This window comes from Triturus cristatus, chromosome 8 (genome assembly GCF_964204655.1).
Source record: "Triturus cristatus chromosome 8, aTriCri1.1, whole genome shotgun sequence".
NCBI classification, from domain to species: Eukaryota; Metazoa; Chordata; class Amphibia; order Caudata; family Salamandridae; genus Triturus; species Triturus cristatus.
In genome coordinates, this window is record NC_140591.1 from 20,430,655 (window position 1) to 20,448,352 (window position 17,698).

Consider the following 17,698-nt stretch of genomic DNA (forward strand, 5'->3'; position numbering starts at 1 on the left):
CAAGTCTTTGGATCTTTGGAGAGGGTGTGTGGCAGTATGGTTATTGGTTGTTGGTACTGCTAGGTCTCGGGTTTGTTTGTGTGGCACTAGAATCTTTGGGTCGCTATAGCAGGTGTACAGCAGGAGGGTTATTGGATGGGTATTGGTCGGACTTGTATGATGAGAGAGTCTGATCCCTGGAGCAATTGTGTACCTTGTATCGCCGGCTGATGGTTAGTAGTGCCAGCGGGTCTTGGGTTTGGACGTTCCAGTAAGGTCTCAGGATTGTCTCTCTTTTGGTGTGTTTGTAGGACCCAGAAACTCAAAGTCTTTTGCCGAGCAAAGAGAATGGAACAATTCCCACAAACCACATTGTGGTGATCCACGGAGAGGCATCTGCAGGCATGTCAGCGATCAGCTTTGTGGGAGCCCTACGGATACCGGTGAGTCTGCTTGAATCTGCTGATGTTTGTCATGCTTGTGAGCACATGTACCCCTTATTGTTTAGAACGTCTGTCAGTCAATGTGTCTTGAGTTCTCCCTCTTCTGTCCCCCCCCCTTTGCTCTTTGCACTAATCTTGCCATATAGTGAGAGGACCTTGATTCTGTGTCCTACGGGCGTGGTCAGTGCAAGCACCATGCGGCTCTCACATGCCTCCAACATTTTCTTGCAGTGAGAGCTGCTTCTGATCAGTGAAAATGCTTGTGAGCTACTAAAGACTAAATCACTCACGCACTGTTACCAGACAACCCCGCGCCCAGCTCCATTGACTTTAAACCCAATGTCCATAGAGCTAGATACTGTGGTTTGAATAACAAACTTTGACTCGGACGCTATGACAGGGCTGCCATGTGTGTCAGTGAGAGTGGGGTCTTTGGGGAGTATGAATGTGTGTGTATGAATGGGTTATATGTGCATGGGTGACTGAGAGCCTGTGTCCTATCTACCTGTGGCCCAGGACATGCCTTTGCACCATTAGTTGTACAACACAAAAATACAACCATTTATTTTAAATGGGAGAAATTTAAAGTGCTGAAAAACGTTTATAATATAGAACATTTTTCTGCACTTTAAATTTCTCCCTCTCAAAGTAAATGGCTGTATTTTTCAGTTAGAATTATAGTACCATGTCTACCAGCCACTGGGAGCAAGATGCCTGCTGTGTGTGAAGGAGACATTTTGGAATGGGAGAAAATGAAACTGATGATTTAATGTTATATTTATATGGATTCTGAAAAACTCATCATTTAAATTCAATCCCATTTCCAAGTGTCATATTTGCAAACAACAAGCATCTTTCGCCCAGTAGCCTGTAGAAATGGTGCCATATTTACAACTGAAAGATACAGCAATTTGTTTAAATCGGGTGAATTTAAAGTGAAAAACAAGCTTCCAAAAACATTAAGTCATAATTGATCTAATTGAAAGTGCAGAAAAACATTAAAACTTAATGTTTCGAAGAAATATTCTTCTTCACTTTGTTTCTGCCATTTAAAACAAATTGACTATATTTTTAAGTTATGGCACAGCGTCTCCTGGCTACTGGGAGCAAGATGCCCGCTGTTTGTAAAATGACGAGTTATCTCAAGCATTAAGGTACCTTTTCATTTTATTTGTCTCCCATGTAAAAGCTTCAGAAACATCATTTTGTTCTAAACTCCAATATTGAATCAGCAAGGACTTTAATTTAAGAATGAAATACCTCAGTGGTCAGTTCTTCACCTCTGTGCCCTGGGTCGTAAATCTGACCCCAGCACTAGTCATCATCATGTTCTGCTATCTGCAGCCGGAGAGAATAATGTAAAATAAACACAGCCTTACCTTATTGAAAATGTGACCCTGTGCTTATTTAACAATCAACTCGAGGCTGCGAGTGACTCTGAAGGTGTCTACGAGCTACTGGTAGCTCGCGATCGACTGGTTGGAGACACCGTATGTACCAAGCACGTAGGACTAAAGATTTTCCTTGTCTTTTCTCATCAGACCGCAGTGCAGAGAAGTTTATACACTGGTATATCCCTAGGTGGTTTCTCTTTTCGGCCCCTCAGCACCCTTCGGTGCAGCGCAGTGATCAAGTGTGTCCTGTATCGCTTCTCCCAGAAGCTAGCAGGACTCTGGAGTGGCGAGGGGCTTCCAATGTTGGGGAGCTGCTGTATGGGGGTCACAGTGACTGGCACCATTACCGCTGCTGCTCACCAGCTCCACCCAGTTTTTTACTAGATAAGACCTGTCTACGAATCCTAGAACAAGTCTGATCCACCACATCAGCAGCGCCTGGAGGGTGATGGGCACAACGAGCTTCCTCCCCCCTCGCCTTTGTGCCCTCTGGGGCATCACAGTGTCTTGCCTACCACATTACCGGAATGCATATATTGATTTTCTATAATCAAGGTGGACTCTACTGAGGGTGTGCGACTCCTGCCCCAGTCACTCTTCACGGATGCGTTTTTGTGGTTACTGCTTGCCCATTCAGTCTAGGGTATGCATTTCTTGCATTTATTTTACATGCACTTCAGGGGAAGTACCTTTGTTTAGCAGTTTCTTGTCTCCAAGTTCCTAATCAACACATGCCATGTCAGAACCCTCTGTTTCAGAATACAGAATTTAATAAAAGGCTAATTTCTGATTACAAAAAGTCCATCGGCAGGCTACTTGGCATGTGTCGATGTGGGGGTGTATGACGTGCACGTGTGGGAGTGGTATGTATAGTTGTTGCAGTGGTTGTGTTTTGATTGGCTGGCACAGTATACCTGTGTGTTTTTCCAGACCTGTCAGTGATGGTGCTGCTCCTGTTTATTGCTTGCCTCTAACCAACTTCCTTGTCTCATGTAGGGAGTCATCGAGTTCTCACTCTGTTTGCTGTTCGCAAAGCTCGTCAGCTACACCTTCCTCTTCTGGCTACCGCTCTACATCACCAGTGTAGGTGAGTGCTGCTCCAGTCTCTGAGAGCATCTGTTGACTCCTTGCGTAGGTGAGTGCTGGTGCTGGCTCTGAGAGCATCTGTTGACTCCTTGCGTACGTGAGTGCTGGTCCAGGCTTTGAGAGCATCTGTTGACGCCGTGCGTAGGTGAGTGCTGGTGCTGGCTCTGAGAGCATCTGTTGACGCCGTGCGTAGGTGAGTGCTGGTCCAGACTTTGAGAGCATCTGTTGACTCCTTGCGTAGGTGAGTGCTGGTGCTGGCTCTGAGAGCATCTGTTGACTCCTTGCGTACGTGAGTGCTGGTCCAGGCTCTGAGAGCATCTGTTGAAGCCGTGCGTAGGTGAGTGCTGGTCCTGGCTCTGAGAGCATCTGTTGACGCCGTGCGTAGGTGAGTGCTGCTCCAGTCTCTGAGAGCATCTGTTGACTCCTTGCGTAGGTGAGTGCTGGTGCTGGCTCTGAGAGCATCTGTTGAAGCCTTGCGTAGGTGAGTGCTGGTCCTGGCTCTGAGAGCATCTGTTGAAGCCTTGCGTAGGTGAGTGCTGGTCCTGGCTCTGAGAGCATCTGTTGAAGCCTTGCGTAGGTGAGTGCTGGTCCAGGCTCTGAGAGCATCTGTTGACGCCGTGCGTAGGTGAGTGCTGGTCCAGGCTCTGAGAGAATCTGTTGAAGCCTTGTGTAGATGAGTGCTGGTCCTGGCTCTGAGAGCACCTGTCGACGCCTTGCGTAGGGGAGTGCTGGTCCTGGCTCTGAGAGCACCTGTCGACGCCTTGCGTAGGTGAGTGCTGGTCCTGGCTCTGAGAGCATCTGTTGACGCCGTGCGTAGGTGAGTGCTGGTCCAGGCTCTGAGAGCATCTGTTGACGCCGTGCGTAGGTGAGTGCTGGTCCAGGCTCTGAGAGAATCTGTTGAAGCCTTGTGTAGATGAGTGCTGGTCCTGGCTCTGAGAGCACCTGTCGACGCCTTGCGTAGGGGAGTGCTGGTCCTGGCTCTGAGAGCACCTGTCGACTCCTTGCGTACGTGAGTGCTGGTCCAGGCTTTGAGAGCATCTGTTGACGCCGTGCGTAGGTGAGTGCTGGTGCTGGCTCTGAGAGCATCTGTTGACGCCGTGCGTAGGTGAGTGCTGGTCCAGGCTCTGAGAGAATCTGTTGACGCCGTGCGTAGGTGAGTGCTGGTCCAGGCTCTGAGAGCATCTGTTGACGCCGTGCGTAGGTGAGTGCTGGTCCTGGCTCTGAGAGCATCTGTTGACGCCGTGCGTAGGTGAGTGCTGGTCCAGGCTCTGAGAGCATCTGTTGACGCCGTGCGTAGGTGAGTGCTGGTCCAGGCTCTGAGAGCACCTGTCGACGCCTTGCGTAGGTGAGTGCTGGTCCAGGCTCTGAGAGCATCTGTTGACGCCGTGCGTAGGTGAGCGCTGGTCCAGGCTCTGAGAGCATCTGTTGACGCCGTGCGTAGGTGAGTGCTGGTCCAGGCTCTGAGAGCACCTGTCGACGCCTTGCGTAGGTGAGTGCTGGTCCAGGCTCTGAGAGCATCTGTTGATGCCGTGCGTAGGTGAGTGCTGGTCCAGGCTCTGAGAGCATCTGTTGACGCCGTGCGTAGGTGAGTGCTGGTCCTGGCTCTGAGAGCACCTGTCGACGCCTTGCGTAGGTGAGTGCTGGTCCAGGCTCTGAGAGCATCTGTTGACGCCTTGTGTAGATGAGTGCTGGTCCTGGCTCTGAGAGCACCTGTCGACGCCTTGCGTAGGGGAGTGCTGGTCCTGGCTCTGAGAGCACCTGTCGACGCCTTGCGTAGGGGAGTGCTGGTCCTGGCTCTGAGAGCACCTGTCGACGCCTTGCGTAGGGGAGTGCTGGTCCTGGCTCTGAGAGCATCTGTTGACGCCTTGCGTAGGGCTGCCCTCACCATGATGAATCCATGTCAGGAGGACGCCAGGTCCTCAGCAGCCCTGAGCCTTAGTTGAATGAACCAGCCCCGCTTCGGATACCAGGTCCACAGTCCGCTCAGGACTCCTGGTCCTCACTCCGCTTAGGACTCCTGGTCCTCATTCCTGGTCCTCACTCCGCTTAGGACTCCTGGTCCTCACTCCTGGTCCTCACTCCGCTTAGGACTCCTGGTCCTCACTCCGCTTAGGACTCCTGGTCCTCACTACGCTTAGGACTCCTGGTCCTCACTCCTGGTCCTCACTCCGCTTAGGACTCCTGGTCCTCACTCCGCTTAGGACTCCTGGTCCTCACTACGCTTAGGAGTCCTGGTCCTCACTCCTGGTCCTCACTATGCTTAGGACTCCTGGTCCTCACTACGCTTAGGACTCCTGGTCCTCACTCCTGGTCCTCACTCCGCTTAGGACTGCTGGTCCTCACTACGCTTAGGAGTCCTGGTCCTCACTCCTGGTCCTCACTATGCTTAGGACTCCTGGTCCTCACTACGCTTATAACTCCTGGTCCTCACTCCTGGTCCTCACTACGCTTAGGACTCCTGGTCCTCAGTCGCTTCCATTGAGGCCATTGGGCTGCAGGGTCTTTACACAAGAGTTGTGTCCTTTGAAGTTGGAGGGCCTGGGAGGCACTTCTGTGGAGGGTCCATCTCAGTCTAGTACACCCCCTGTGAGACACCACCTCTGTATTCTGCCCCCATGAGAGCTGTTCCTACAGTCAGACCATCTCTCCTTGGCTGTCACGAGCTCTCCGAGACACCCACCCGTCTCTGCGCCGAGGGGACTGTCCCGTTGTATCATTCGACTGCCTTAATTTGACCACGAGTAACTGTGTTTTCTTCCTGTTTCCTCCAGAACACATCGATGTTAAGAAGGCTGCAGACCTCTCAACCTTGTTTGATGTGGGAGGCATTTTCGGTAAGTTGCAGGTTATCTCAAGTGGATGCATGCTGCACTTCCTGTTCACCCGCCCTCAGGAGGTCACAGGCTCACAAACATCTCCTGAGTGTCCAAAGGCGCCTTCACGATAGGAACCTCTCTGCATCGCTTGCAAGCACGAAAAGGGCTTGGCATTACTTAGTAACAAAGTCTGCAGAACTTTAAAACCTGTCAATCATGCATTGATTGAGTAAGGATTGAAAATAATTCACACTAAAATACAAAATAATTCACACTTTAGGGCCTCAAGCAAGCTCTGGTGGGTAAGCTCCTGAAAAGGCATTGCCCGCCATATTCACCCTTTCTTAGCATTGGTGAAAGCAGTGTGTGGCGGCCAGTCTGCCATGCCATGGTGGCGCATTGGACCAGCCAGCAGTCTTGTTATCCTCCAGAGGCTATGCCTACAAGCTTGAGTCCATGCAAAAATACCAAAATGATTTATGTGGTTTGGGGCTAGGGGTGGGCAGAGTACTTATTGTTCTCCAGTATTGGGGTATCTTTCATAGATTCACATGCCTGAATCATTCTCCGTCGTCGGAGTGGGAGTCCCACGGTGCATACAAATAGCAATATATATACATATAGAAACCATATCATAGGTAATCTACAACCAGGAAGTAAAGTAGCCAGAAATCAAAAGGAAAAAATCCTCCACTTTCATGACTCGTCCAAGTCGTTATATATAGTACTTATTGATTTTTCCTGTCCTGGATTGCTGTGTTTTTTTCTTGGTGAAGCTGGTTTTGGGGGTGCTGTCTCTCCAACATCATTCTCACGGGCTGTTTTGTGGTAGAGGGTGTTTCTGCTGGCTGAGCTGGTAGGGGGTCTTTGGTGGGAAGCACAGCAGTCCCCTCGCCTCTAAATGAGAGCAGTGCACCAATGGTTGAGAGATCAAGATTTCTCACATCTTTTCAAAGCCGCCCAACCCCAAATGATGCCCTTCGTCCTTACAGTTAAGGGCCATCACAAGAGAATGCTTAGCGCCTTTGTTACAGCCAAACCAACACCAATGTGGACATCTGAGTCCTTGACGCTACACTCAGAGTACCATCGCGCCCCACGAACTCAGTAAATGTCTGAGTGTAAGCCTCTCCAAGAGTAAGCAAGGGACTCCTCGAAAGATGTTCCCAACGACCACCTTAACTCAACTAAAAGGTAATACCAAACAATAAGGAACACAGCTGCAGTCAACCGCGAGCAAATCCAAAGAATAAAAACTACAGCACACCGTCCAACCTTAGAAACACATATCTTTGTCCCGAAAAGCATGTAAACCTAAACCCACCAGCACCCCAGTTCTCAAAGAAGGCCTAGTAAACCCAGCATCTCCCATCACACCTCAACAGAAAAAAAACCTGTATTAAAGTTTGCTCATGATCAGCATGATGGAAATCTGGTCCATCAATAGTTGTACAATGATAATCGATCAATGTCTCCCCAGAGCACAAAATCAGCTAGAAGGAGAGGCGGGGGTGATCCTGCCTTGATATCCTGCAACACCTACCTTCCTCTTGGTCACCGGGTCAGCAAACCCCTCATTTGAATGTTTGCCCATCCAGTGTCTGATAAATTCAGTCGTTGTTCATCTTTGCGGTTCTTTACTGGGGCTTTCGGTACGATTTCAGTGCAGATAGATTTAGAGGATCTTCTTGGTGTACCTCCATGTACCCACCCAGAAGAGATTACTATCCCAAGACCCTTAAATCTAAAGCATAATCGAGCTAAGACTCCTCACAAGCAAAAACACCCTGAAATACACACCCTCTGTGAGGAACTAGGTTCTTGTTGCGGTACCCCCCCATACACACACACACACACACTTTTTGCCTGCTTTTTGATGGAACTTTGACTTTAGGTGCACTGAGTCCTTCTAACCAGGTTCCCAGGACTAGTTTTCTTTCCCTAAAACTGTACCACAATTGGCACAACTTCAGCGCCCATTTAAGTCCCTAGTAAATGATACCCCTGGTACCCAGGGCATTAGAACTGAAGAGGGTTCACTAGGGCTGTAGTGTAAATTGTGCCACCCTAGGGACCCTACCAAGACCATGCAAACTGCCACTACAGGCTGCGTGTCTTGGTGCAGCCAAACTGAGGAGGCGACATGTCACCAATCCCTGTGTGCCATGCCCAAGACACTGCATGAGATATAGGCAAGTCACCCCTACTGTAGGCCTTACTGCCCTAAGACAGGGTGCACTATAATCCCATGTATGGACATAACTGCATGAGCAGATATTACCCTGCAATATCCAAGTCCATTCTTGGCTATTGTAAGTGCCCAGGGACGCCATAGAGAGTACATGGGCTGGACACTGTCATTATGAGCTTCCTAGCTCCATGATGGCTTCACTGTACCCTAAGATGTTTGCTACCAATCCTCTTGCCTTAATAAATCCTCACTGATGCCTGTGTTGGATTTATTAAATAAATGCACACAAGGGACACCTTAGATGGTTCCCTGAAAACACTGGCGTAACAAAATGTGAGGGGGCCTCCCTGCACGGTACGTAGAGGGCCCCCCTCTGGGCTCAATCAGGAGCTCTCCGGCCAGAGTGCAGTGCCGAGGGGGCCCCTTGGAGCTTGGGGCCCCCACACCGCGGGGGCTGCGTGGGACCTGTGTTACACCCCTGCCTGAAAACCTACCAAGCACTGATGTGTTCTCCGATTAGTCATAGCCAGCCTTCCACCACCAGACATGTTTCTGACCTCATCAGGTGAGAGCCAGTGCTCTCAGAGGCCAGGAACAAAGCCTGCTCTGGGCAGAGGAGCTTCACACCCCCGCCGGACCAAGATGGCCTTCTAGGGTGGAAAGCTTCAAAGGCGATGCTGCCTTTGAAATGCAACCCAGGCATCTTCAGATAGTGGAGGATGCCCCCCCCCCCCCCCCCCCGTTCTGCTCCACATTTGGCAGGAGGACAGGCGGGAAAATGTTTGAGATTATAAGTTGGGTCCACATTCAGCAGGTGATGTGGACACTCCTTTTCCAATTCCTCCATCTTAGGATGGCAGGAATGAACGTATCAGTGCTAAGGTATCCCACAGGAAGTGGTCAATGAGAGGGTGTGGACACCTAAAGGTAAGTAGCCCATTGACTACTACCTGTCACTCCCTTTAAATCCCCTAAATGTAGTATTTTGTGGCATCCCTGGACTTGGAATTGATGGATACAAAGAAGACACTGACAAAGAATATCTGCTGACCCGAAAACTGAAGACCTGCTGCAGAAGTTTGGCGGAAAACCCTGCCTGCTGCTCCTAAGACTCAACCTTCATGGTGTGCTGTCTCGTCCTGCAACTGTGAGGCCTCCAAGATCCCCGCAGCACCTCCAGCTCTTCACGAATTGCCATATAACTCCCTTGGGGTAAAGGAACTACTCCCCTTTAGTCCACAGGCACTGAACCAGCAGAGTCCAGTTTACTGACTTGCTGCTCCCCAGCGACTCCAATGCGGCATCTAAGCAAAGAGAGGTACATCAGCTCTGGAGGGTGAGATCTATCTGCCCACTGAGTCTGAAGACACCCGGGCCTACCGGAGCCGTGCTGCACCAATACATGGGGTGCCGGACCTCTTGCAACCTACATCAAGACGAAGAGTCCAATCAGGACTCTTAACTGCCCAGGAAGCAAGCACCTGTCAAAGGACAAAGAGACCCCTGGGACCCAGTTCCTAAGTGGCCCAGCTGTTTGGGATCTCCCTGCAACCTGCCTGCCCCTGACTGCAAAGACATCTTGACGCATGCCACCCGGCTCACCTATCTGCTCTTCACCTAGCCCGCCCGGCCTGGGTACGCACAAACCAGCTGATCTCCTGTGGTCATGAGGCCCTTGTGACCTGCTCCCTCAAGTGGGACTTTTCGGACTTACCTTTAAGTTCTCTTGTGCAGTGTTTCTTCTGGTGGCCCTCTTCTACATAGCGCCTGCTACCAATGACCTCAGCACCCTGCTCTCGACAATCCGCTGGTGGAATAGTGGTGCTGGCCTTGCTACTTCCCTGAATCCAGAAGGTGAACCTCGAGATCCAACTGTGTGATTTTATGTCCACATTTCAATTGTTTCCCATAGACTTCTATGGTGCGTCATTGAGCAAAAGAGTGTCATTTTGTGAACTTTGAAAATCCATTTCTTAAAAAGTACTTACCTTAAAACGAAGTTCTTGATCTGAAAAAGTATATAAAAATCACTGTTATTTTTACAAATAAGTCTCGGATTTATTCTTGAGTGTTTGTCTTATTTATTGCCCCTGCTAGTACAACAAATGCTTAACACTCCCCTCTGATAAGCCTAACTGCTCGGCCACACTACCACAAATAGAGCGTTAGTAATAAATACTACTTCTGTATACCAATCTGGGACCCACTGGACTCTCTGCACAGTGTACATCATTTTAGTGCACTATATAGAGAGCCAGCTTCCTACACCCTCAAACAGGAGAACACTCTTACTTCTCAGATGTCGACACCCCTGAACTCAATCGCACTGTCACATAAACACCTGCAAACCTCAACACCTTCAGATTGCAGCACCTTCAAACCCCAAAATCATCAAACGTTAGCACCCTTCAACTTGAACACTCTCAGGCTAAAACACACTCAAACAAAAACCTCACAATTAAACTCAGTATCAAACAAACACCAATACAACCTGCAGCATAAATGTAAAGAGCTCTCAGTTTGCAAAGATCATGTTATAGTAAATATTTTAAGTTTAAAACACCTTTTGGAATGGCTAAATTGCAGTGCACAAAATGTTTTGTAAAAAAATTCAACTGATCATTCCTGACCACATGCAGGCTCCGCTTCGTGTGGCACTCCGCGCTGTTGTTTTTTTGGGGATGTTACCTCTTCTGAGAGCCCTTTGTTTCTCTCGCACAGGTGGAATTCTGGCTGGGCTGTTATCGGACAAACTGCACAAAAGGGCATCCACCTGTGGCCTGATGTTATTGTTTGCAGCACCTACAGTAAGTTACTTATTGGCACTTGGCATTCTAGAGGTTTGTCTATGTTTACTGTAGGCGGAAAGAGCCTGGGTGAGCCCTCAGCTTACACACTGTGCATCCAGCCGTGGGCTCACTTGCAAACACTGGGAAAACATTTATTAATACAATTACACAGACTTTGGTCTCGGTGACTGGTGCACTTACACAGCATACCAAAAGACTTGGTCACTGGAACAATCACACCACGATAGGTCTCAGTTACTGATACACTTGCACAGCATAGCGAAAGACTTGGTCACTGGAACACTTACACTAAGATAGGTCTCAGTTACTGATACACTTACACAGCATAGCGAAAGACTTGGTCACTGGAACAATCACACCACGATAGGTCTCAGTTACTGATACACTTGCACAGCATAGCGACAGACTTGGTCACTGGAACAATCACACCACGATAGGTCTCAGTTACTGATACACTTGCACAGCATAGCGACAGACTTGGTCACTGGAACACTTACACTAAGATAGGTCTCAGTTACTGATACACTTGCACAGCATAGCGAAAGACTTGGTCACTGGAACAATCACACCACGATAGGTCTCCGTTACTGATACACTTGCACAGCATAGCGAAAGACTTGGTCACTGGTAGTCTTACACCGAGATAGTTCTCCGTTACACCTTTCCGTACATTGAGCTAGACAAAGTTTTGTAGGGTTTATGTGAACTGCTTGAGTTCCTGACTCTTTGGTGACATTTTCCATAGTCCATTTATCAAATTATTTGTCACGTTGTTTCCTTGTGCACTTACTTTTTCACCAACATTTTCGATGACATTTTAAAAGATGTATTAAAAAGAGGACAAGACTAAAGGCCTGGTTTAGAGTTTGGCGAACGGAGTAGCATCCGTAGGAATGACGGAGAACGTTCCCTCTGCCACCAAAGTAGTAGTTCACCTGCACAGATCTGGAGATGACCGCTGGCCCAAGTATCATCTCTGTACATTAAAGGGATCTCTGTACATTGAAGGAAATCTCTGTACAGTGAAGGGAACTCTGTACATTGAAGGGATCTCTGTACATTGAAGGGATCTCTGTCACAGTGAAGGGGATCTCTACATTGAAGGGATCTCCATACATTGAAGGGATCTCTGTCACAGTGAAGGAGATATCTGTCACATTGAAGGGATCTCTGTCACATTGAAGGGATCTCTGTACATTGAAGGGATCTCTGTACATTGAAGGGATCTCTGTCAGAGTGAAAGGGATCTCTATACATTGATGGTATCTCTGTCACAGTGAAGGGGATCTCTGTCACAGTGAAGGGGATCTCTGTCACAGTGAAGGGGATCTCTGTACATTGAAGGTATCTCTGTACATTGAAGGGAATCTCTGTACATTGAAGGTATCCCTGTCACAGTAAAGGGATCTCTATACATTGAAGGGATCTCTATACGTTGAAGGGATGTCTATACAGTGAAGGGGATCTCTGTACATTGAAGGGATCTCTGTACATTGAAGTGTTCTCTGTACATTGAAGGGATCTCTGTCACAGTGAAAGGGGTCTCTGTACATTGAAGGGATCTCTGTACATTGAAGGGGATCTCTCTACATTGAAGGGAATCTCTGTCACAGTGAAGGGGATTTCTGTACATTGAAGGGATCTCTGTACATTGAAGGGAATCTCTGTACATTGAAGGGAATCTCTGCACATTGAAGGGATCTCTGTCACAGTGAAGGGCATCTCTGTACATTGAAGGGCATCTCTGTACATTGAAGGGCATCTCTGTACATTGAAGGAAATCTCTATACATTGAAGGGAATCTCTACATTGAAGGGAATCTCTGTACAGTGAAGGGATCTCTATACATTGAAGGGAATCTCTATACATTGAAGGGAATCTCTGTACATTGAAGGGATCTCTGTCACAGTGAAGGGGATTGCTGTACACTGAATGGATCTCTGTACATTGAAGGGATCTCTCTGCGTTGAAGGGAATCTCTGTACATTGAAGGGATCTCTGTCACAGTGAAGGGGATATCTGTACACTGAAGGGATCTCTCTACATTGAAGAGAATCTCTGAACATTGAAGGGATCTCTGTCACAGTGAAGGGGATATCTGCACATTGAAGGGATCTCTGTCACAGTGAAGGGATCTCTATACATTGAAGAGATCTCTGTACATTGAAGGGCATCTCTGTACATTGAAGGGAATCTCTACATTGAAGGGAATCTCTGCACATTGAAGGGATCTCTGTCACAGTGAAGGGATCTCTGTACATTGAAGGGATCTCTGTACATTGAAGCGATCTCTGTCACAGTGAAGGGGATCTCTGTACATTGAAGTGATCTCTGTACATTGAAGGTATCTCTGTACATTGAAGGGATCTCTGTCACAGTGAAGGGGATCTCTGTCACAGTGAAGGGGGTCTCTGCACATTGAAGGGATCTCTGTACATAGAAGGGAAGCTCTGTTATGCCTTCTCTTACTCAGTGAGATAGCTGGTAGAGAAGAAGGTGCAGTGGCTCCTCAGAGACGGACAGAGGCTTGGGTACTGCTCAGACACAGGCTGTGGCTCGGGTACTCCTCAGACACAGGCTGTGCCTTGGGTGCTTCTCACACACAGGCTGTGGCTTGGGTACTTCTCACACACAGGCTGTGGCTTGGGTACTTATCACACACAGGCTGTGGCTCAGGTACTTCTCAGACACAAGCTGTGGCTCGGGTACTTCTCGCACACAGGCTGTGGCTTGGGTACTCCTCACACACAGGCTGTGGCTTGGGTACTTCTCGCACACAGGCTGTGGCTTGGGTACTCCTCACACACAGGATGTGGCTTGGGTACTCCTCAGACACAGGCTGTGGCTTGGGTACTTCTCACACACAGGCTGTGACTTGGGTACTTCTCACACACAGGCTTTGGCTTGGGTACCACTCACACACCAGCTGTGGTTTGGGTACTCCTCAGACACAGGCTGTGGCTTGGGTACTTCTCACACACCAGCTGTGGCTTGGGTACTCCTCACACACAGGCTGTTGTTCGGGTACTCCTCACACACAGGCTGTGGCTCGGGTACTCCTCAGATACAGGCTGTGGCTTGGGTACTCCTCAGACACAGGCTGTGGCTTGGGTACTCCTCAGACACAGGCTGTGGCTTGGGTACTTCTCACACACAGGCTGTGGCTCGAGTACTCCTCACACACAGGCTGTGGCTTGGGTACTTCTCACACGCAGGCTGTGGCTCGGGTACTCCTCACACACAGGCTGTGGCTTGGGTACCCCTCACACACAGGCTTTGGCTTGGGTACTTCTCACACACAGGCTGTGGCTTGGGTACTCCTCAGACACAGGCTGTGCCTTGGGTACTTCTCACACACAGGCTGTGGCTTGGGTACTTCTCACACACAGGCTGTGGTTTGGGTACTCCTCACACACAGGCTGTGGCTTGGGTACTTCTCACACACAGGCTGTGGCTTGGGTACTCCTAAGGCACAGGCTGTGCCTTGGGTACTTCTCACACACAGGCTGTGGCTTGGGTACTTCTCACACACAGGCTGTGGCTTGGGTACTTCTCAGACACAGGCTGTGGCTCGGGTACTTCTCACACACCAGCTGTGGTTTGGGTACTCCTCAGACACAGGCTGTGGCTTGGGTACTTCTCACACACCAGCTGTGGCTTGGGTACTTCTCACACACAGGCTGTGGCTTTTGTACTTCTCACACACCAGCTGTGGTTTGGGTACTTCTCACACACAGGCTGTGGCTTGGGTACTTCTCACACACAGGCTGTGGCTCGGGTACTCCTCACACACAGGCTGTGGCTTGGGTACTTCTCACACACAGGCTGTGGCTTGGGTACTTCTCACACACAGGCTGTGGCTCGGGTACTTCTCACACACAGGCTGTGGCTCGGGTACTTCTCACACACAGGCTGTGGCTCGGGTACTCCTCAGACACAGGCTGTGGCTTGGGTACTTCTCACACACAGGCTGTGGCTTAGGTACTTCTCAGACACAGGCTGTGGCTCGGGTACTTCTCACACACAGGCTGTGGCTCGGGTACTCCTCAAACACAGGCTGTGGCTTGGGTACTCCTCACAAACAGGCTGTGGCTCGGGTACTCCTCACACACAGGCTGTGGCTTGGGTACTTCTCACACACAGGCTGTTGCTCGGGTACTACTCAGACACAGGCTGTGGCTCGGGTACTCCTCAGACACAGGCTGTGCCTTGGGTGCTTCTCACACACAGGCTGTGGCTTGGGTACTTCTCACACACAGGCTGTGGCTTGGGTACTCCTCACACACAAGCTGTGGCTTGGGTACTTCTCAGACACAGGCTGTGGCTTGGGTACTTCTCACACACCAGCTGTGGTTTGGGTACTCCTCAGACACAGGTTGTGGCTTGGGTACTTCTCACACACCAGCTGTGGCTTGAGTACTCCTCACACACAGGCTGTGGCTTGGGTACTTCTCACACACTAGCTGTGGTTTGGGTACTTCTCACACACAGGCTGTGGCTTGGGTACTTCTCACACACAGGCTGTGGCTTGGGTACTCCTCAGACACAGGCTGTGGCTCGGGTACTCCTCACACACAGGCTGTGGCTTGGGTACTTCTCAGACACAGGCTGTGGCTTGGGTACTTCTCAGACACAGGCTGTGGCTTGGGTACTTCTCAGACACAGGCTGTGGCTCGGGTACTCCTCACACACAGGCTGTGGCTCGGGTACTCCTCACACACAGGCTGTGGCTTGGGTACTTCTCAGACACAGGCTGTGGCTTGTGACTCCTCAGACACAGGCTGTGGCTTGTGACTCCTCAGACACAGGCTGTGGCTTGGGTACTCCTCACACACAGGCTGTGGCTCGTGTACTCCTCACACACAGGCTGTGGCTTGGGTACTTCTCAGACACAGGCTGTGGCTTGTGACTCCTCAGACACAGGCTGTGGCTTGTGACTCCTCAGACACAGGCTGTGGCTTGGGTACTTCTCACACACAGGCTGTGGCTTGGGTACTTCTCAGACACAGGCTGTGGCTCGGGTACTCCTCACACACAGGCTGTGGCTCGGGTACTCCTCACACACAGGCTGTGGCTTGGGTACTTCTCAGACACAGGCTGTGGCTTGTGACTCCTCAGACACAGGCTGTGGCTTGTGACTCCTCAGACACAGGCTGTGGCTTGGGTACTTCTCACACACAGGCTGTGGCTTGGGTACTTCTCACACACAGGCTGTGGCTCGGGTACTCCTCACACACAGGCTGTGGCTTGGGTACTTCTCAGACACAGGCTGTGGCTTGGGTACTTCTCAAACACAGGCTGTGGCTTGGGTACTTCTCAGACACAGGCTGTGGCTTGGGTACTTCTCAGACACAGGCTGTGGCTTGGGTACTTCTCAGACACAGGCTGTGGCTCGGGTACTCCTCAGACACAGGCTGTCGCTTGGGTACTTCTCACACACCGGCTGTGGTTTGGGTACTCACAGGCTGTGGCTTGGGTTCTTCTCACACACCAGCTGTGGCTCGAGGACTCCTCAGACACAGGCTGTGGGTTGTGACTCCTCAGACACAGGCTGTGGCTCGGGTACTCCTCACACGCAGGCTGTGGCTTGTGACTCCTCAGACACAGGCTGTGGCTCGGGTACTTCTCACACGCAGGCTGTGGCTTGTGACTCCTCAGACACAGGCTGTGGCTTGTGACTCCTCAGACACAGGCTGCCAATACTTGTTCCTTGTGGAGTTTGTCCTCGGTTCCTCTCCAGTAGTACCCATGCAGTCTTGTACATGTTTGGGTTGTTTGCACCTTCCTGCCTGTGATGGTCCCACGTGTGACTGTGAACCTTTATTTGATGCTGCATTGGAAATAAAGAATTGAATTCCCTTTCTAATTTGTTCTGTTTCCTGCTGACAGCACATGCTGCCCCCATGATGTCCAACCTGCGTAGGGCCCTTTCCGTGTCTGATTGTTGGAAAAACGATGGTGAATGTAAGGTTTGCCTAATATGGAAGTGTGAAATGACTTTAAGAGCCCCCCCTGTCCCTACGTATCTGCAGGTAGGTTCTTGTGCGGTGAGTACCTGTCATTTGCTGACTCTACGGAAAGCCTTGATGGTGATTGAGAAGGCTGTCTTGAGTGTTACATATTTGAGTCCCGCCTCATGCATAGGTTCAAAGGGCGCTTTCATGAGGTGTGTCGGTGCAATATCTACATTCCATGGGGTTGTGGGCACCGGCCTCTGCTGTGCTGTTCATCGAGGGATGTTGTGGTGACTGGTGTATTGAAGAACCCTCTCCCGGTGGGGTCGCGTGCTTCCTCCACTATGGCTGACGGGAGCACTTTTAAGGAAGTGTAGGAGAGGGTTTCTCCTGCAAGGGGAGTGAGGTACCTCCCTATTCTAATATCTTTTGCCCTGCTGTCCTCAAGTCTCTCTTTGTCACACCAATGGATGGCCTCCTCCACTTCACGCTGCAGCACCTCTGTGCTGTAGGCTGAGCCTCACGAAGGATTTCCAACCATCTTCTAGAATCCAGCCACCTAGGACTCTGGGTGGCTGGATTCCAGGCCTTCACGAGCCATGCCATTAGGCTCCTCGTTGTTGTCACTGTGTGCTAATCCTGGACTCTTCGTGCTGTACACAAGTCCTGATGGGCTGGCAGCCTGACCCGACAGATCAGACAACCCCTGTGTGGCCCACTGAGGGGTTTCGAAACGGTGCCGTGGGTGTTTGTTTGCACTTTTTTAGTCCCAATGATATCAATTAAATGAATATACGACCCCCCTGTCCTATCTGTCTGTGGAGTATTCCGAGGTGGCCAGTGCTGTGGGTAACTGGATCTGAACCTTTAGCATTTGTCGATTTCCTGCAGTGCACAGAGATCGATTTGTGGTGCTCTCCACCCCTAGAAGGCCTTTCCCACTTTTATCTTGATTTGGGTCCTGCTCGTGTGAGGCGCTTCCTTCCCTGCTTAGCCTGTTTCCCTGCTTAGCCTGTTTTCCTGCT

General features: G+C 50.2%; 1 protein-coding gene across 1 annotated transcript in view; it reads left to right on the forward strand.

The window, feature by feature from the left end:
- Positions 1 to 17,698, forward strand: part of SLC37A1 (solute carrier family 37 member 1) — a 271,365-nt gene that overhangs the window by 191,991 nt on the left and 61,676 nt on the right. The window contains exons 11-14 of the mRNA XM_085620751.1: positions 291 to 422; positions 2,813 to 2,903; positions 5,674 to 5,736; positions 10,631 to 10,716. Coding sequence (XP_085476877.1) covers positions 291 to 422; positions 2,813 to 2,903; positions 5,674 to 5,736; positions 10,631 to 10,716 — 372 coding nt within the window. The remainder of the gene's footprint in view (positions 1 to 290; positions 423 to 2,812; positions 2,904 to 5,673; positions 5,737 to 10,630; positions 10,717 to 17,698) is intronic.